The sequence below is a fragment of the Alligator mississippiensis genome, chromosome 4, assembly GCF_030867095.1.
Source record: "Alligator mississippiensis isolate rAllMis1 chromosome 4, rAllMis1, whole genome shotgun sequence".
Lineage (NCBI taxonomy): Eukaryota > Metazoa > Chordata > Crocodylia > Alligatoridae > Alligator > Alligator mississippiensis.
This window is the reverse complement of record NC_081827.1, coordinates 31,100,084-31,121,779: the sequence shown is the minus strand read 5'-3', so window position 1 is coordinate 31,121,779 and position 21,696 is coordinate 31,100,084. Positions and strand designations below refer to the sequence as shown.

The following is a 21,696-nucleotide window of genomic DNA, read 5'->3' as shown; positions in this document are numbered from 1 at the left end:
AAGAAGTTTCCTCCAGTAAACTTCAAACCTTCAAGTCTTAACTGCATGTAGTTTCTTAGGCTAAGTAGAGAGACAGAGGCAAAGTTCTTCCTGCATCTGTATTTCAGGACTTAGTAGTAAGTCAGTTCAGAGCTGGCACTTCTTCAAAGGTCACAGTCCATTTCACATTTTGTGGGGCCATTTATTTTTAAAGCATCTTGCTACTAAAAGCTACTGACAACATTGAGACAGTGGGAGTGGGAGATATGAGGATTGAGGGTAATCTAAGAGAGAGTGATCATGAGATGACAAAATTCATTATCCATCATAAGGCAGGGAAGTCAGCCAGTAGGGCAGAGGTGCTTGATTTCAGGAAGGCAGACTTCAGTGAGCTTAGGAAAATAGTGGGAGAGACTAATGTGAAAAAGGGACTGGAGGGGAAGGGAGTTCAGGAAGGGTGGTTGTTCCCCAATGGAGCAATCCTCAGAGCTCAGAAGAGGTCCGTTCCTGTATGCAGGAAAGATGGTAAAGGGGCCAGGAAGTCCTCTTGGCTTACCAGAGGAGTCAAGGAGTGTTTAAAAAAAGAAAAAGAAGGCTTACAAAGAGCAGAAACAAGGAGTAGTCACCAAGGAAGAATACACAAATATAGCCTGTATTTGTAGGGAGAGGATAAGGAAGGCAAAGGTGGCAGGCGAGATCAGGTTGGCAACTGAAATCAAGGACAATAAGAAGTCTGTCTTTAGGTCTATATGGAGCAGGAGGAAGACCAAGGAAAATGTGGGGACCTTGCAGAATGGGACAGGACAACTGATAACAGACAGGAGAAAGCTTAACTCTTTAATTAATACTTGGTGTCAGTGTTCCTGCATGCAAACGCTGGTTGCCTGCCTGGTCAGATACTGGACAAAAAGGGGGTTGGGGGCGGGGGGGATTATCAGCTAATGGTCAGTATCAAACTGGTGAGGGAGCACTTAGAGCAGTCTTCAAGTCAGCAGGACCAGATGGACTACACCACTACACCCAAGAGCGCTGAGGGAATTGGCTGGAGTCACTGTGGGACCATTGGCAAAGGTATGTGAAGACTCATGGTGCTCAAGAGAGGTCTCAGAAGACTGGAAAGGGGCCAATGTGGTGCCAATCTTTAAGAAGGGGGAGGAGGATCTGGGAAACTACAAGCTGATCAGTTTGACCTTGACACTGGGTAAAATTTTGGAAAAAGTTATCAAGAAGCCCATTTGAGAGAGACTGGTAGAAGGCATGATGCTGAAGGATAACTAACATGGTTTCATTGCAGGTAGGTCATGTCTGACCAACCTCATCTTCTATGATCAAGTTGCTGAGATGTTGCAGGCATGATTGATGTCATTTACTTGGATTTTAAAAAGACTTTTGATATGGCTTCACAAAATGCTCTTATAAAAAACAGGGGGATTGTGAGCTGGCAGAGTCCACAGTCAGATGGGTTAGGAACTGGCTAAGGGGTTGAACCCAAAGACTCATAGTTGACAGGTACGTATCATCTTGGCAGGAGGTGGCCAGGGGTCCCACAGGGTTTAGTCCTTGGCCCCGCACTGTTCAACATTTTTTTTTCAACGATTTAGATGAGGATGTGGAAACGATGCTGGCCAAGTTTGTGGACGATAATAAGTTACGGGGAAAAACGGTCATGCTAGGGGATAGGATGCAAATACAAACAGACCTGGACAAGCTGGAAGAGTGGATGGAGAGAAACCAGATGCAGTTCAGTAAGGATAAGTGCAGAGTCCTTCATCTGGGGAGAAGTAACCAGCAACATAAATATAGGTTAGGAGATGTCCTGGCCAGCACGATGGCTAAAAGGGACCTTGGGGTTATGGTTGACCACAGGATGAATATGAGCCACTAATGCGATGCTGTAGTCAACAGAGCTACTAGCATACTGGGATGCATTAGCCAATGCATCGCAAGCAGGGCTAAGGAAGTGATACTTCCCCTCCACTCAGCACTGGTGAGACCCCAGCTGGAGTACTGTGTATCCAGTTCTGGGAGCCATACTTCAAAAAAAAAGAACTTGGAGAATCTTGAAAGGGTCCAGAGAAGGGCCACAAGAATGATTAAGGGCCTGGAGGACAGACCTTCTGAGGAAAGACTAAGGAGACAGTTCAGCCTGGGGAAGAGAAGATTGAGGGGGGACTTAGTGTCCATCTTTAAGTATGTAACATGAGAATATTAGGGAGAAACTGTTCACTAGGGCACCCCAGGGGAGGACAAGGAGCAATGGCCATAAACTGTTAGAGGATGGTTTCAGATCGGATGCAAGGAAGAATTTCTTTACAGCAAGGGTGACCAGAATCTGGAATAGACTTCCAAGGTTGGAGTACTGCATCAACTCCTTGGGAAGTCTTCAAGAGGAGACTGGACAGACATCTAGATGCTGGGATCATTTGATCTCAGGAGTATTCCTGCCCAGAGCAAAGGGGTTGGACTCAATCTTTCAAGGTCCCTTCCAGTCCTTAATTTCTACAATTCTATAATTCAATGAGTGGAGAATGAGTAGCACCAAAGTTAATTCAAACATTATTATGTAAGAAATAGAGACTCAAGGAAAGAAGACTGCACTGCCTCACCATACAAATATCCCCCCTCTCCCTAACACCAACCACCACCTTCATTTTCTCTAGTTAAATCAGGGAGGTTTTTAAATATTATGATCAACAGAAAGTAAAAACCAAAACACTGGAAACAAAAGTGTCAGCTTATTTTTACTGTTTACAAGCCTCTCTCAAATACAGTATCTAAGCTTTACTAAAGCTATATCAACTTTTCTCTCAGAACACCTTTGTGAAAAACGAAATAGTTATGCACTTTTTTCAAGAAAGATAACTAAAAGACTTTAAAAGTATGTATGTGCTTTGAACTCCTAACCAAAAGTGCAGTGCTAGAAAAAGGGAGGATTATTGGAAACAGGAGGCAGAGGAAACCAGGCTTTTACCTTCTTCTTGATGATACCCAAGGCCTTCTACAGGTACAGGAGTTTTAAAACATGTTATATCTGCATTTTAAGGAAAAATATGACCAAAAGTAGAACAAGCATTTTAAAACCAGATCCCATTTAAACTTGGTTCGGTTACTACAATAAAGGTTCCCCATTTCCCCCTTAAAGAGCAATTATGCGGTTTAAAAAGCTGAAACAAGAAATCTTCTATTATCCTTCCTCTCCCTTGCTTTTGACATGCAACATGCCACTATAACGAAATCAGCATTCATCATCATCATTTTATTACAGTACTAAATATTAAAATTAATATCACATTAATCTTTTTAATCTCAAAAGGGAAGGTTACAGATGGCTCATTACATCCTACAGCCAGCATCCTTCTCATATCTTAACATACCTGCAGAGCACGATGCATGACTTTCACTGACTGACTTGACAAGCCTGTTGTCACCATGGGCAGCTGAAGAAAGTCCGGAAGTTTGCACTGATTTTTCTTCCTGTATCTGTTCCTCCTGAAGTTTATGCTGCTCTTGTAACTTGCTGTGATTCTGAATTACTTTGTGAGCTGTTTCCATGACCACATCAGTATTTAAATTTTCAGCTGCCATTGCTAAAAGTTCATCATCATCATCCCCAACATCCCAAGCATCGCTTGTATTACTTTCAAATTCTTGGAAGGTACTGACTTTCTTCAGTTTCACTGGAGTTGTTGGTGCCTTGGATCCTGGTTTTATCAAGCTGTTAAAAAACACACACACATTTTAATGCTATTTGTTTACCTGCATACAGAGTATTAAAGAAGAAACTTGGAATAAACGGGAGGGGAGGGCCTCTATCTACTCCTCATAAATCTGAAAATCTCTCCTCCAAAATTTTTTTGAGTCAGAAGACTGACTTTGGTTAATTTAAAAGAATTAACATTAAGTCTTACAGGACAGCAAGGAATAAAAGTCAAAACCTGGTTGATACAGAGAGACTGTGTTTCCCACTTCTGGATTACATTATAAGTTATGCAGGATACATGAAGAGCCCCCTTAATTTGTATAGCCATAAACACCCATTTATTTTTCTGCCAACATTTAGTAAAAGACAGTTTAACTTAGATCACTGTTTTCCCTCTTTGGCATGTTTCCCCTTTATATTCGTAGAAAGCAATCGTATCCTCTCTCAGCTTTTGTTTTGCTACCTCAAACAAGCCAAGCTTTCCATTTTTCACTCATAAGCTAGGTTTCTCCATTCTCTTGATCACCTTAGGCTGCTGCTACAGATTATCTTTAAAACACTTTAAAATTTGTGGAATGTTACGTTATCATAAAGTTGGAACAGTTTCAGAGCAGTCATAGTTAGGGATCTACTCAATTTGCAATTTTGTAGAAACTGTGAAGTCAGACATTGTCTGTAAAATGAGCAAAAAAATTACTAAAAATAAAATGTTTTAATAAAATGCTGGCTCCTCAGTGGGAGTCAACTGTACTAAAGCCACTGCAGCCCAGCCCTTCAGCCAGCAAGAGGGGAAGATGGATCAATCAGTATGAAGGGGAGCAGCCAAGACGGCAGCAGCCCCTAACCTCTTGCCACTGACTGGCTAAAAGGGCTGGCCATCATGCAGCCCTGCCCCCCTCCTCCAACAAGCAGCAAGGGGCAGGGGCCGTGTGAAGGACAACCGTTTTAGCCAACCAGTGGCAAGAAGCAGGGCCACCAGGGCGCCACCACAATAATCCTGCAAAAACGGTGCCAGCCTCATGATCAGCCCATGAAATCGGCTGCCTGCCTCCTCAATTTCAGCAGGTCCCTACTCATAGGTTAAGACTTAGTGCAAGTCTGACATGAAATAACTGTGGCCTGCCACTAGGGGGCCTGGGAAGCGGGGTGCAGACTATCCCTCCTCTGCAGGTGTCATGTAGCTCAGAGGCAGAGAAACCACCATGTGACTTCCTCCCTCTGCAGCCAAAAGGTGACAGCCAGAGTGGTTAGGGCTGGAAAAGTCTTGGGGGACAAAAGAAAATTTCAAAGTGAAGGGACAGGGAAGAGAAATAAAGAAAAAGGAGTGAAAAGAGAAAATGGTGGGGGAGGGCAGAGAGAAGGAGGCTGGGTTAGTACTAACACCGGGACAATGGCGAGACCCAGCAGGCTCACTGCATGTCACACCAGGGCAAGAGTTGAGTTAGCACTCACCTGGCAGCAGACTGGCTTGCCGCTGCTGGAGCCCTTCTGGCTGCTGCTGCCCGGAGCCCGTGCCAGGGTTACCCTGTGGCTCCTCCCCAACGCCGCTGCCCTGAGCCACCTCCAAGCCACTCCAGGCCCACAGCATGGCAGTAGCAGCAGGAAGGAGCTACAGGGCAGCCCCAGCATGGGCTCTGGGTGGCTGCAAGCCAGAAGAGCCATGGTAGCAGTAAGCACTCCTGCCATCAGGTCCTGCTTTTGCCCAGCACCCAGCACTGGCCACTGCCACTCATGCTGGGCAGGGCCACCTCTGTCTTCCCCTTCTCCCCCTCAACCGTCACATACCTACAGGACATCCCCGCAGTTTACACCAACTTCAGGCCAACGCACCAGAAGTGGTGCCAGGTGGGTACCAGCATCAGTTGTAGATGCAGCCGGCAGGTTCCCACCAAGGACTGGGTCATCTGACCAAGGCCCTCCTCAGGGTAGGGCAGGCTGGAGGCTGAACCTGCTAAAGCTGCTGTCCATGCCAGCTCCCCCCATCCCCTCAGCATCACCCCACATAGGGAGGTTTGGTGAGCTGTTGTGGGGAGGGAGGGAAGGAAGGAGTGCTGACCCAGCCTGCAACAGCTCCCCAAAACTCCCCATGTGGCCCACAGTCCCAAATAGCCCACCCCTGCTTTAATGGGTAAATGCTCCCATTTTAAATGTCTTTATGACACTGCAAAGGTAACCTATAACAAGACCCTTAGTATTCTTCCTATGCACCTGTTCCAATTGTAATGCATCTTCCTTGAAAGAGGGCAACCAATGAGGTCTCATCAGGGCCTTGCACAGAGACATGCCGTCTCAGATCTGCACCGACATTACCTCAGCCCAGTACATATGAGAAGAACATTTGCCTTTTTGCCCAGCCACTTTATATGGAACGACTATACCAACACCAGTCAACTAACCCACCCAGGTTTTTCTCCTGCTGTAATTTCCAACTGAGGACCTCCCAAGTTTATAGCCAAAATTGTGCGTCTTGTCTCCGTAAGTATGACCCGATACTCATACTAGTAATTGTCATGCCATTTCTACTACTGCACTCCCAGAAGTCAAATTCTTCCTGCAAGATGTTTCAGCCTTTCTCTGTATTAAGGACTCCTAACTTTGTGTCACCAGCAAGTTTAATTTGCACATTATTACTTTGCATCAATGTTATTAGCAAAAATACTAAAAAAGATTAGTCCTGTGTCTCATCCCTGAAAAGCATCCTTCTAACCCACTACTTCCCCTTTCAACATTACCCTTTAATCAGTCATTAGCCAACCTGAGAATTCTGCTGTTAATTCACATCCCCACATAACAGGTGTCACCACCTTAGCAGCAATTCTCCTATAACAGGAACTGTAGAATTGAGCATGTTACCAAAAAACAACAAAAACCCAAGCTTATAAGAAAAGGAACTTTGTGCTACCTAGTTATTGAACCAGATTCCTTACCAAGGCTAGGGGGAGAAGCAAGAAAAGGAAGAGATCAAATGCAACAGGCTATATGCACAGCTACAAAAGGACTGAAAGCTGTTAGTTTATTAGTGGTACTTTACAACAGAAATTTTATTTTGAACATTTGCCAGTGCTGCTTTATATATCTTACCTTCTTCAAAAGTATCTTGCTGTTCAGGTGTCAAATTATACTTGACAAGAGATGATAAAACCAGACTAGCACAAGACATTTTCAATGCTCTTCACAACCTGTTCTCATCCTACCTGTCATCCCTCATTCACTACTGAAATTCTGATTCCTACCTGATTGGCCCATGATGCCATCCTCAATCTCCCACTTGCTAAATTTTCAAACAAGCATATCTGTGTTTTCTCCCATGCCTCTCTTCATGTTTGGGAAAAACTCCCCCCACAAAGCTACTTTATTATCACCCTCCAAATCTCTTTACCATACTGCTTACAACAAATGTTGACCACGGTTAAGCAGGTAGTGTGCTGAGACCAGCATCTATCATACTAATCAACAGTGTCCTGCTATTTCCTTCTACTTCCCCATCTGTTATTTTTGGTTCTGAACACACTAGGACCTGAATGATCCATATCCAGGTGGTTCATAGCCCACTTGATTTGCAATGGGTTGCTGAATTAAAGACAAGGCACTCAGCTGTTTGCTGAAGCTTCTACTTCAAAGGACACAGCTTCTCCATCAGCTAGAGACCAGCCACAGGGCATATCAATTAAGCAATGGATCCAATTTTCATGTGAAAAACCCTAGTAACAAAATGGGGCTGGAAGACAAAAAGAGAAGACAGTAGCAGAATCAACTTCAGAAACAATTTGCAGGTTACAAGAATAAAAAAAAACAGTCTTCAATCCTGCAATATCTCTCTCCCCATTTGCGCACAGGTTCTCTCGATTCCCTTGGAAAAGGGACTCTTACTTTACAACAGAAAAACATAGATTTCGGTAGCCATGTTCTTCATGCAAGTTCAACATTCTAAAAAAAATAAAAAAAGGTGTGAATCGAGAGTATCGTGCCCCGAGATCTTCTGTACTGATACAAAAGGAAAAAAAAAAACCAAATAAAAAAAAAACCTTGAAAACAAAAAAACCCCAAAAAAGTCAGTTAACTTTGCTAGCAGCTTTGTGCATTGCTCTTATTGTGGAAAAGACCATTTCCTTCTTGCATTATTCAATCTTCCCATTTGCAACACCTCACTTTTCTATCAGTACAATGGCTTAAGGAGAACATCCTTGTTTAATTTGGAAATACGATTGATAATTACCGTACTTATTCATACACCACACCAACATTTTCCCCAAAAAAGTTAACCTTCCAAAACCGAAACAGGTCTCAAGCAAAGAAGATGATTTTCTTCACCAGAATAGAAGTAGAGAGACACTGTGGTGCAATAGCTGCCACTTCTGTATGGGCCAACCAGCGGCAGGGTAGAACGAATCCAGTTTTAGATCTTTCCCACCTGTCATTGAATCTTCAGCAGCTTTTGGCTCAGCAGCTTTTATAAGGCTTGTCTACCAAGGATTTTCTAATGCAACACTTCTGATACCTTAAGGCTGCTTGCAGATGTTAGAAAAAACAAACAAACAAACAAAAAAAACAGTTCTTTACATTAAACTCAGCACACGCCCGTGCCGAGCCCAGCACATGTCCAGAAGAGGCAGTGCATTAGGGAGTCAGCTCACCTGACTCCTGTATAGATTGTGCACTTTAGTGGGGCTTTTTTGGCACTTATCTAAAACCTGACTGAACCAGCTTTAGCTAAATGTGCCAAAAAGCCCCGCTGAAGCACCCAATCTATACAGACACTGCAGGGCAGGGTCAAACTAATGTACTGCTTCTTCCAGTAAAGCAGGGGTTCTTTTCTTGGGTTTTTTGGTTGGTTTTTTTTTTTTAATGTCTGCAAGCAGCCTAAATGAACAAGTTGCAGAGGTAAAAAAAATGCGCTGTTGCTGAGGACCTCTCCCCTATTAGCTCCCCTCTGTGCTAGTTTTTTTTTCCCCACCTAGCTTCTTTCCTCTTCCCAACACAACCTGTCCTAAAACAACAATACACTTTTGCTTACATTAGGTTTCAAAACTGAACTGATAACAAGGGGCTTCACCTTCCTCCTCCACCACCCCAGCACTGTCTCACACACAATTATAGGAACTAGACTTCTAGGGACAAAAAAGAAAAATAGAATAAAGTGTCTGTTCCCATGTTTATAGTCACTTTTTTGCTTTGATGGCTCAACATGTTATTTCTCAGCCTCAATGTTATATTAAGTACCTATTTATACCTGGCTTCAGTTTTCAGTCTGTCTCTGGTAAAAAGGACAGATATTTGCCTAAAGGAACTTTTAAACTTCTTAAACTAGAGCAACATTATAAGCCAGACATTGGATTTTTGATACATTACAATCTGCCTGGCAACTGACTCCCCAGCCCAGCCCCTGGCTTCTTTACTTTTCATTCCATCCAGGAAGAGCACACACCAACTGCTGAAACTTCCTTAGCCTGACAAAGGGTTTTTGAACCCGAAAGCTTGCTTAATAACTATTCTCCAACTATTTGGGTTGGTCTAATAAAAGATATCAAATTCACCCAAGGAACCTGGTCTGCCTATGTCCTTAGACCAACACGGCTATAACCCAAACCCTTGCATTATAAGTCTCTGACATTTAGAAGCTCCACTGAAATGAGGCTTCCTTAACAGATGCATGTAGATAAAGATCATATGAAAACTGATAACTTTAAATTGTCCTTTTGCACCACTTAGTAATTAATTATGTCTAAGTAATTACAAAAAAGAAGCAAGTGTGAAGTTTCTAGCTTCAGTGATCTGAATCACGTAAGTCAGCTTGATTAAGCGTAGTGACCTTCACTTGACAGCTGACTTGAGTTTCTCTCAATTTGATGAATTTTGGTAATTTTGCTATTAAAAATAGCAAGTATATAAGAACCAAGCCATCTACTTCTGAAGTTGAGTAGGAACTTGGAGGACTTCCTACTTCTTCTCCATAACATTAAGGCTTTTAGTTGATATTAAGTCACTAACTATCCCAAAAGTATGAGAGGCATAGGACATACTTCATTACATAATCTTTCACAAGGCTGCATTCAGTTCTTGGAAGGGAAAGGTTATGAGGAAAGTCCTAAAACAAACAGTGGTAGAAACTGCCAAACCACTTCATTTTGGAAGATAGGTCACTGACTTCACTGCTTACAGACTCTGCTCAGGAAGATAACACTTAATGCTGATTATAACTCTTACTCAGCATTCCATAAAGTGTATAGATAATGTTCTGATAAGACAGTTGTTTCTTCTCTCTAAAAGGCAGCATCATGTGAAGTTCACCTTCTCTCTCTCTCTCTTCCTGTAACATGTATATGGAGCACCTAAAAGTCAGAAGGCATTATGCTGCAATGCTTTATCAGTACAGAGGTAACATCTGCTCTCTCACTTGAACAGATGCGTGATGGAATCAAGCATGAATGCAAGTTACCCATCTGAAGGCTATTACTGGGCTTAAAAAAGTAAACTGGGTTTATATTACACATATTATAGGAGAAGATATCCACATATTTGTTACACTTAATTATTATTAGAAGGTAAAGCAGAGTAGCCTACCTGGTTCAGGGATTATTATTATAAATAGCAAGTACCGAGTATTTGTACCAAGTAATACTAAGAACTTTTCTTTCCTATTTGTCTGGCAAAGAGATTACAAGATTGCAAAAGATTATCAGGAGCATATGAAACAAATACTTCCATAACTGGATACGTGTTTCAAGTAGGGGTGCAACATTAAAGATTTTCTTGGCTAAAACTAATAGCCAATGATTAACCAGCCATATTGGCCAATACCAATCTGATAATCAATTTACAGGAATGCAGCTGGGCAGCATGGAGAGCAGCTCCCTGCAGGTAAGTCTGTGGAGGGGAAGGGACGTGGGGAAGGAAAAGGGCATGGGGGGCAGATTGAGGCCCCCATGGTGAGGAAGGGTGTGTCGCAGGAGCAGCAAATGGGACCTGGGGCCAGGGCAAGGAGCAGGACAGAGCCATGGGTGGCTTGTCCAGGCAATAAGCATCCCGGTGCCTAAAAATGGTGATGGGGGCACTTGAACTAAAGTTCATTGGATGAGCTCTTTTAACCAGAGCAGAGCTGACTGGGGGCAAGGGCAAATGTGGGATGCCCACTGCAGGCTTGGGGCTCTCCACCCTGCTGCCTTTGCCCCCAGGGGTTCCACACCCCATTTGCCCAGCAGCAGAGGGGGGTGGGAGGGGGCAGAACTCACCACCCCAACTGCTGCCAGGCAGGCAGGGGGTGCATGGCTGGTGCAGGGCTCCTGAGGGAAAGGCAGCAGAGTGGAGAGCCCTGAGCCCACAGCGAAGCATCCCACATCTGCCCTGCCCACAAATCTGGTGGGCACATGCCCCCCAATGCCTCCCGCAGGGGGGTGCACACAGCAGTGGGGAGCCACCTCCCTATGCCCCCTGGACGAGCCACCCATGGCTCCGTTCTGCTCCCTGCTCCAACCATAGGTCCCAATCACTGCCCTGGCTGGGTAGTGACCCCACCCCAGCCTCACTCCCTCCTTCACTGTGGGGGCCTCAACTGCCCCCAACACCCCTCCCTTTCACAGACTTACCTGCAGGGCACTGCTTTCCATGCTGCCCAGCTGCATTCCTAGTCACATGCATGCACATGGCTGCACAGATGCACACAGCATCCAGAGGCCCCAACCAGAAGGCGTATCATACTTATCAGTGAACATTATCAGCTAAACCAGCCAAAAAAGGCCCATAGCCAATAATGTTAATTTCCTTTTATTGGTGCCGATCCGATATGCAATTGATATATCGGCATATCTCTAATTTCAAGATACATTTTTTTTAAAAAGCAACACTTTTGAGCTTCTAAGCTTTAAAAGTTTGGACTTTGTCTGCTTGAGAGACTACAACTTTCCCTGGGCTACAGATGTGACCAGAGACACAGAACCGGAACTCCCTAGTTTGAGAGATGAGCTGGCAATGTGACGTTCTCCAGTCTCATAACTGGAACCCACTCTATACTTTGGCCAAGAAGTCTATTACATTCAAGTTCCATTGCAAAATTTGTCTATTTACTCAGGGGGGCTAGAGATTGAATGGCTCATGTTAGCGTAGGTTTAGAAAAACCTTGCTTAGTGGGCAATTCATTATTTTGACACCGTATACATCACCTTATATTTGTGATGGTGCCATGGTACCCTGTGGTGCCTTGAGATCCTTTCCAGGGTGCCGTGGTGTACCACACTGACTTAGCACCATTAGGTGTACAAACCTGATTCAAAAGAAACCCAAACTTTCAAATAGGAATCCAAAGAGTTAAAAAAAAAAATCTGACTTGTCATCTTCCCAAGTTCTTGGCAGCAAAAGAATTATTCTATTACTGTATTTACTCAAATGCAAGATGAGCCCCGCCCCTCAATTAATATGGGGGGAAAGACCCTCATCTTATAGCCATATACAAGGAAGCTTTATGAAATAAACAGTCTAAAGCAGCATGTGCTCAGTAATGTAGGGGTGCACCTATAAAGATTTTCTTGGCCAATACTGATAATGGATTATTAAACCAGCCATATTGGCCCCTTCCGATCCAATAGCCAATTTACAGAAAGCAGCCCAGCAGATTGGAAAGCAGCATCTTGCTGATAAGTCTGCTGGGGGAGGGGAGGTGGGGTAGGCCCCAACAGTGGGGGAGGGAGCAGGGCAGGGGCTGCCCAGCCAAGTCAATGAATAGGACCCCAGGGCTGGGACAGAGCTGCGTAAACCCCTGGGGGAGGCATGTGCCCTCCCCTCCCTGGACTTGTGCACAGGGCGAGGGCAGACTGCCTGCTGTGGGCTCAGGGTCAGAGCCTGTGCCAGCCTCTTCCGGCCAGGGGGTGGGGCTCGACCGGGCTCAGGGGCAGGGTAGGGATGAGGCAGGCTCAGCTGCATAGGGCAGGCAACGGCACCTCCAGGAGGGGTGGCTACAGGGGGGGTTACAGGAAGTTTTGGAATGGCTATAGCCCCCCAAGCTCCCCCCACCCTACCCAAGAACCGCCCTGCTTGGTGCACCAGGGCTCTCAAGGGAAAGGCAGCAGAGCACAGTGCCCTGAGCAGGGGCAAAGCTAGAGGGAGGTTGGGGGGGGCTATAGCCCCCCCCCAACAATTCCCTGTAGCCCTCCCATAGCCACCTTTCCCAGCACCACTGCCACCGCTTCCCACCCTGTACAGCTGAGTCTGCCCCATCCCAGCCCTTCCCTGCCTGCTATGAGCTCAGCCCTGGCCCAGAACCACACTCTCCTCCACCACCCCCAGAAAAGGCTAGTGCAGCCCCTGGCCCCAAGCCCTCAGTGGGAAGCCCGCTATAGCACCACACACAAACTGGGGGGGGCAAGAAGAGAAGCACATGCCCCCTACGCAACCCCCAGAGGCGCGCACAGTTGCAGGGAGCTACCCTTACTCTCCAGCTCTTTAATCAAGTTAGTTCACACTTTGCAGAATAATTTAAGAGTCACCACCACAACAAGGCAAGAAAAAAATTGTTTTCCAAAGTTCCTTTGTACATAATAGCACATATAGTGCTTTACATGCATGAACATAAAGTTGCTGTGAACATCTTAAGCATTAGCTGTAGCACAAAAAAAAAGAGAACCTATTGATGTCCTCTGGGTTATTTTCCAGATCTAAGCAGAAGAACGGAGTAAAAAGTGAAAAAAATGCATGCTGGTCACCAGACCCTTTACTCAACTATGGATTTATGTAAGATACATCTTTGAAATAAAATAAAAAATAGTTTCCTGCCTTACAAACAAAAAGCTCAATTTCTGCTGCTAGAATTATTTATATTAAGTTTGTATTAAACACTGTGTGTTTTTAGATAGTGTGGAAGCCTAGAGCTTTGAAAGAATGCTGTAGGAAAAGGAAATAAAAATAACCTTTGTATAGTATATATCTCCTTTATCAAAGTACTTAAAATCCTTCTCTCGGTATACTTTTCTGTACCCTAATACTAAAAAGTTTAAACAAAATATTTTTTTTTGTTTATAGTTGAAAGACTTAAAGCATATGCGGAATCCTGAAATACTTCTACTTTAAATGACCAAAAGAACAAGTTGAAATCTATTCCATTTCAGGTAAGTCAAGCCTAAAGTTGGTACAAATATGAAAACATTTGTACAACTGTCACAAACCAAGCAAAACAAAGCATACGTCACTAAATACTGCAGTCAATATTTAATTTTTTTTAAACTTAAATTGCACAAGATTTACAAATCACTTCAATTATTTTATCTGATATCTTGCCTGTGACAGTGGCACTACACATGAGCATCCAACAAGGAGGTTAAAAAGTCTCAGGATTTTAAACCAACCACAAATCTCTACGAATCAAATATGGAAGGTTTTGCTGACCCATAGGGGTTGGCTTGATTACAATGGGGTTAAGTTAAGCTTGCTTAAAACCAGATTTTTTTTCCAACTGCAATTAATAAAAAAAATCATTTAATATGCAAATGTACATTTACAGGGCACTCTGCAAACAGATTAGCTTACTAGTGCTGAAGCTATAGCCCACTGGCCAGATCTGACCCATGGAGCCATGTCACCCAGCCCACAGGGTTTCTCATGAATCTAGAAATTTGGCAGTGGGGGAGTGCTGGCAGTGGAGGTGATGGCAGCATTAATTGCCACAGCTTGGGCCAGTGTGTTCCCCCACTGCCAAATTTCCAGACCTGTGGGATAACACAGCACCACCCACTAGCACACTGGGTCAAGTCAGCACATGGTGTTTCTCCATGCTCAAATCGCACCCCAGGACTGACCTGTGCACTGACCCCACACATGGAATCCCGCCCACAGACTAGCTCAAGAGTTGAGCACCAGTGGATTAGTGCAATGCAGAGTCAGGCAAATCATAAAAGATCAGTTGAGCACATTTGATGCAACTGACCAAGTCAACATAAGCATAGAAGCTGAAATGAAGAAGGGAAGAGCATGATGTCAGAGGTGGAAAGGGAAGATGATTAATAATAGTAATATTTGAAATTAACTAGGAAGAAGAATCAGAAGAATCAAGTAGAGAGAGGCTAAAGAAGATACAAGTTGTTTAGCAGGTGACTGCACCTGAAAGCCTGCGAAGAACTTTTTTCCAACTGCGCAGTTTGTCTAATAAAAGATATGATATCTACCCAAAGAACCTTGCCTCCCACAAGTTGTTTAGGACATTTTAATGTTACATTAACTTACGTTCCATGCAATAGTGGATCAAAAGGTGGATGCTGAGCTCCATACACATGTTGGATGCTAAAAAGAAAAAGAGAAGAAAAGTCATCACAAATCTGATACATTTCTAAAAATATACAAATACAAGTTATTCTTGAGAAGCTGCTCAGTAGTAAAGGGAAGTCAAAAAATATTTTAACTGCTTACATTTCAAGGAGGCACATATAAGAAAGCTGTTACCAGATGTACAAAAAACTAGAACTCTTGGTTTCAAATGAAAGCTGTTAACAGATGTACACCCAACTTAAACAATTAGCAAAAGCTGTAACATACTACAACAAGGTAATGTCATGGAAATAAAAGCTGTTTAGATAGGAATCTTGTATTAGCATACTAAGCACACTTTTTAAAGGAAAAAATGTGTGCGCACACAGTCAGGTGTCTCCCCGTGCATTAACGCACTTAGTTAATGTGCATTAAAATCTAGTACTCTATTCTGAGGTACTAGGAAAATGCACATTAGCCTGCCTTAATGCATATTAAGCATCACTTAAAACTGTGCTCTTTAGTTAATGCGCATTAGCCTATTTTAATACACATTAACTAAATAGCAAGGGTTGTTTAGCGATATTCTAATGCTCATTAAAATAGGCTAATGCACATTAGAGTGCGTGTGTAGACATTAATAAATAAAAAGGTCCTTCTTTTTTCTGATTCACCACTTCTTGAGGGCAGAGGTGGGGAAGGAGATGAAGACACTCCAAAAAGATGCCTGTTAAAAAAAATTAACCTTATTTTCCTGTAGCCAAGGGTGCTATCATATTGGACTTAGTGACCTGAGGAACACTTTATGCTGGAAAGCTCATCTAAAATCTCTCCCAAACCTTCCGTTGATCCAATAAAAAGATATCAGCCCTAATAAACATCTTTGCCTCCCACATGTTTCCTGGAGCATCATAGCTACAATATCATTCCAACAAAGCCTCAGCAGTCATAGCAGATGAGGTCAGTCAGTCAGAGACAAAAGACGCAGTATACATAACATGTCATATTAGGGAATAAGAACAATGACAGTATGCAAGCAACAACACGTTGAAATAACAGGCTTATAAGTAAAACAGAAAGAAAAAAAAAAAACCACACACATTACCATGTAGGTGAAATATTAATAACTATCCTTCTCAAAATAAAAGTTTGCTTCCAACTTCAAGAAGGCCTTTGACAAGGTGTCCCATACCATCCTTATAAATAAACTGAGGGGATTTGCCTTGGATGACTACACAGTAGACTGGGTAGCAAATTGGTTCAAGGGTTTCACACAGAGTGGTGGTGGACGGGTCAGTGTCAACCCGGAAAGATGTGGGCACTGGAGTCCCTCAGGGCTCAGTTCTGGGGCCGGTGCTGTTCAACATCTTCATCAGTGATCCGGATGAGGGGGTGGGAAGCACCCTGTCCAAATTCGCGGACACAAAATTATGGGGTACAGCTAACACCCTGGAGAGGAGGAACCAGATCCAGGCCGACCTAGACAGGCTGGGGAAGTGGGCAGGGAACAACAGGATGCAATTCAATAAGGACAAGTGCAAGGTGCTGTATCTAGGGAGGAAGAATTGCCATCATAGCTACAGGCTGGGGGGCAACCTTCTCAGCTCCACTGAGGCAGAAAAGATCTTGGAGTCGCTGTTGACTCCAGGATGAACATGAGTTGCCAGTGTGATGAAGCAGTTGGCAGAGCCAATCGCATCTTGTCATGCATCCAAAGGTACTTCACAAACAGGTCCAGGGAAGTGATTCTCCCCCTCTATGCAGCACTGGTCAGATCACAGCTGGAGTACTGTGTCCAGTTCTGGATGCTGCAGTTCAAGCAGGATGCGGACAACCTGGAGAGGGTCCAAAGAAGAGCCACTCGCCTGGTTAGAGGCCTGCAGGGAAGGCCCTACAAGGAAAGGCTAAGGGACCATAGCCTCTTCAGTCTCTCCAAGGGAAGGCTGAGAGGGGACCTTGTCGCAGCGTACAATTTCACAAGGGGAGAGCAACAAGAAGTAGGCGACTATCTTTTCACCAGGGCACTCCCTGGAATGACAAGGAACAATGGCCATAACTTTCTAGAAAGAAGGTTTAGGCTGGACATTGGGAAAAAGTTCTTCATGGTCAGGGTTGCCAGAATCTGCAATGGGCTCCCAAGGGAGGTGGCGCTCACCCCATCCTTGGGGGTCTTCAAGAGGAGACTGGACAGGCACCTGGCTGGGATCACATGACCCCAGGGTTGGTGACTCTTTTCTTGCCTGCCAGGAGCAGGGGGGTCGGACTAGATGGCCCACAGAGATCCCTTCCGACTCTATGAATCTATGAAACTTTCAGCTACAGAAACACTTGCTAGAATAAGACTTCAGGGAGAGTAGGGGAAAGAGAGAAGAGATGTGGTCTATAATGGACATACTTATACAAACATTCCTATTAGTAAGCTCATGCCATAGATATACCACTACATGTTCCCTACTGGGTACAGAAATAGCAATATACTCGTTTAAAAAAAAGTACAGGTCTCATGGCAAAGTTCATAGCTTACAACTGATGTTTAATGACTTAATGAAATCTGACATAGTATAAGGTCTTCCTGTTACTCAGCGTCTTACACACCACAGCTGAAGTAGACTGAAGTACAAAAATAGCTACAATTATTTCTCTCCAGCAAAACAGAGCAAATGAAAATAAAGCATGTGTCATTCTTACCCAAAAGCTGCAGGCACCCCAGAAGACCTACCCTCTCCCTCCTCTTCCTCAATATCTAAAATGACATCATCTGGTAATGTCTCACACCCTGCTTTCAACAACGATGCTTTTCACCTGTCTGCTTTTCTATATACAAACTATACACACCTACATAAAAGACCACCACCTAATCAAAACCAGGTGAAGCAAATACTTCAGTGTTGCTTGGGTTTAGTGGTTGGAAAGAGAAAATACTTCCAAAACCTTCATTCATGGGATGCCTAAGGTCCCAACTGAGCAGTCGTCATTCCTGGGAAGGCAAGGCAGTGTCGGTAGTAAGAAACACCCTCAAGTACTTTCTGCTTACTAAGAATAAGTGCCCCATTCCACCACTCCAAAACAGGGGCAGGAAAAGTCCAGGTCACAGGCCTGGTGAGGCCTGTAGTAAACTATTTCCCAGCAACTTCTGCCCACGTCACTGTTACTAGTTTCCGTGGAGACCCCTGCAGCAGCAGGGCTGTGACAGCACCGGGGCCAGGATTTCCATCGAGACTGTCCCCAGCGGCGCTGGCAGGGTACACAGCTCGGCTGAGTGGGGAGCTGCTCCAGGGTCAGGGCTGGGATCTTGCAGCAGCGACAGCGTGGTCTGGAGCCAGAGCAAAACTGCGATTCACTGGCTGCCCGCATGCCCCGGGCAGGGGTGTGCAGGCAGCGGATCACGGCTGTGCCCCAACTCCAGACCAGGCTGTCACCACCGCAAGATCCCAGCCCTGGCTCCGGAGCAGCTCCCCGCACAGCCACATGCCCTGCCAGTGCTGCTAGGGATGATCTCCATGGAAACCCTGGTCCCAAGCTGTCATGACCCCACTGCTGTTGCAAGCGGGCTGCAGCAGTGTAGGCAGGGGCTGCTGGGAAATGGAGTCAAACAATGAGCCAGATCCACCATTTTGCCCACACCTGCTCCAAAGTATCATCATTAATTTGTGCAATTGCCCCCTTCAGACTAATAAACACTGTGTTATTAATTCCCTGCTGGGCTGGTCATGGAGGGAGACCGCTCCCTAATTAGAGCATCCTGCCAGGGTCTGGCCATACCCTCCTCAGCTCAGCACCGTCCAAAGGATGGGAGAGCTGTTCTAGTGCCCACAAGCTTCTAGCCTGAGCCACTGCAACCATGTGCCCACATGTCTGTACAGTTACAAAATGATCCAGGATAGCCAAGTTTAAAAAGCAACGTAAAACAAACTCCAGCTTGGGCAAAGTGCACCAGCCTGCTGTCACAGCCTAGGAGACCCAAGAATTGCAGCACATGACAACTCCTTAAACCTGGGAAACTTTATCCTCAGCTCCATTCCAGGGTCATTTCTTCCAGGGACAACTGTTCATTGCACAAGCCTGTCCCCAGGCAGTTACCTCCAGGCTTTTGCCTCAAGGTTGTCTATATCAGGGCAACTCTAGTCCTGCACACGCAGTCAGATGGATGAACCATCATATGTGCAATCATCTTTACACCCTCCAGCAGCGTCCAGACTAATGTTTAAAGCCACTAGGCAAGTCAAAAACAAGCAACATCAGTCGCTGCACCTCCAACAAGTCCCTCAAAACAACTGCACATCCCTTAAGACAATGAAGTCTCAGTTTATGACATCAAAATAAAACACTCAGAGGCAAGAGAAGCTCTCTCACTTTGAATGTGACAGTGTGATATGAAGAGCCAACAGGAAGGACCATGAGAAAAGGTCAAACAACTGTATAAGAGGCTGTAGAAACTAACAAATATCAGCAACTCAATTTGAAGAATTTCTCCGACATCACTAGTTCCCACAGGCTGTGAAGACCAGTTGTTCAGCAGACAAAAACTGTAATACCAAGGGGCCAGACTGTCCATGCCCTGAGAAGAACTGCTACTTTATCAGCTAAGGGGAGGAAATCTATCTGTCCCACTCACTGTTCCATGGTATTACTGTTTGGAGAGCACTTCAAGACAACTACTTATTTTTATAGCAAGTTAAGGTTTTAGGCAATACAGACTTCATTCTAATTTATAAGAAAATGTGTACCCAGTAGAAGTATTTTTCTATTAAGTTTCTTCACTTTTCAAAGAAAAGATCATGGTTGGCAGCATTTGTGTTCCACTTATTTCACTCATGAAATCAACAACCCTTTTTCTCTGCCTTTTAACTGCTAGCTGGCTGTCTCCTTCACTGCCTGGCTGGCTGCCTAGACAACAGCCAGGGGGACTATCAAGGTTGGACTAAAAAAGCCTTTGACTTATTGAAGATACAAAGAGATTCCTCAAAAAGGAAAAACTTACAAGCCAACCTAACAGAGTAATTGAGCAGGACTTCCCAAGCTAGGAATTTTTAGCTCCCAGGATGACAGAAATAAGCAATTAAATTTATTTAGGGACAGATCTTCTATTTCTGAAACTGTAGTGTAGACACACCGTGTGATTTCTGTGGCATAACAAGCAATAAAGTTCATGGAAAGGCAGAGCTCATGGAAATTCCCCTACAAGTCTCACTCATGCAACCAATCTAGAGGCAGGGTTGGGACTGGCTTCTGACAACTCTACCCAACATGGGTACAAAAGAGTACTATGCCCTAATAACCCTCACCCATGGAAAATGGCATATGGGCAGCAAAGGGATGGACCAGACAACGCATACAGTATAATGGTGACAAAGTATATTCTATTACAGCAATCACTCAGGAGACCATTTTAAACATTTTGAAATCAGCAAGCCCCAGTAATTTGCATCCAGAAATTAGACATGAGCTGGAGAACTGGAGTCTGTTACACGCAGGACATCCAGGAAAGGATCGTGCACGCCCTCCTGGTTTTATAATTCTATGAATTATAATGCACAACTTTCCAGCTAATCTCATATCCTGTATTTACATGTTACTCTTCAGTCAATTCCTTACACATTGCGGCGCACCAAAAAGCAAGATTCACCAACCTATTCAAAACAACGTCTAGAGCCACTTCCTGCATTTACACAGTTATTTTACAATGCTATCCTTTGTACAGACAGTGAATTATTCTCCTCCCTCTGGCAGGTATTCCTCCGCCCTCATCAACACTCAAGGTCAGCTGCCACCACATTGCCCGTTTGCTTAACCAGCTGGGTTCCTTCGATGTTCCCCCATCTTCTCTGTCATCTGCAAACGAACATGATGCTGAAGACTCAACGCTCAGGCACACAGCAGGGCTGTGCAAGCAAGGCCGTGGCACCATGTCATTCAGCCCAAAGGCTCCCGCAGGCCTGGAAATTTGGCGGTGGAGGAACGAAGTCCTATTAACACTCCCACTACTCCTTCACGGCCAAGTTCCCAAGTCCCATACGTGGGCCTGGGGGCACACAGACCGGGTACATCCAGCCCATGGAGAGTGCCAGCACTGCGAGGGGAACGGCTCCTGCCCTCCTGCAGCTGGAGAAGCCGCTCTCCCCACTGCTGCTGTCCGAACAAGCCCCAGGCGAATCCCGCAGCCCCGCAGCCGGGGTCCGCGCCGGGACGCTCGGGGCACCAAGCTCCAGGCCGCCCGAGCCCCCGCACAGCGCGGGGGGCAGGAAGGCACCGACCCCCCGCGGGCGCGGGCCGCCGCGCGCCGGGACGGGCTGGGGCCCAGGCCAGCTCCGCTCACCTCCCCGGCACCTTGGCCGCGCTGCGCTTCCAGAACTGCTTGCGGCCGCCGTCACTCGCCATGTCTGCGCCAGCTCATGCCCCAGCCGCTCACCCCGGCCGGCCCCGCGGGGCTCACTCCTTCCAGCCCCCTGCCCCTAGAGCCAGCTGAGCGCTGCCATGTTGACACCGCGCAACAAGCGCTGCCCCAATTGGCCGTCCGAAGCCGGCCTGACACTTGACCCAATCAGAAGTAACGTTACTGCCAAGTGGGTTCGAGTCGTCCAATCAGGGCCGCCGTCGGCCCAGCGGGAGCAACAACCCCAGGGCTGCGTCTCCTTCCCTCCCCCCTTCCGCTGGGAGCAGGTCCTAGCGGCCGCGGTTGTGCGGTAGCTTCGACCCTGGGCCAGGGTACAACCAAGGCGAGGAAAAGCCCAAATGTACCGTCATTGGAGGCAGCTAAATGATGTAACGTAGGCAAAGTCCAGGCACTGTTG

General features: G+C 45.4%; 1 protein-coding gene across 4 annotated transcripts in view; it reads right to left on the bottom strand.

Annotated features, from left to right (window-relative positions):
* The window catches only part of TBC1D22A (TBC1 domain family member 22A), a 432,230-nt gene extending 410,824 nt beyond the window's left edge, over nt 1-21,406 (bottom strand). For 3 of the 4 annotated variants that reach the window (XM_019487417.2, XM_059725895.1, XM_059725896.1), the window contains exons 1-3: nt 21,222-21,406; nt 14,885-14,941; nt 3,354-3,694 (exon numbers count right to left, since the gene is read on the bottom strand). In XM_019487417.2, coding sequence (XP_019342962.1) covers nt 3,354-3,694; nt 14,885-14,941; nt 21,222-21,283 — 460 coding nt within the window. In that variant the 5' untranslated portion in view covers nt 21,284-21,406. The remainder of the gene's footprint in view (nt 1-3,353; nt 3,695-14,884; nt 14,942-21,221) is intronic. The other variant, XM_014606499.3, reaches the window with a different exon arrangement.
* Between the last annotated feature and the right edge of the window lie 290 nt (nt 21,407-21,696).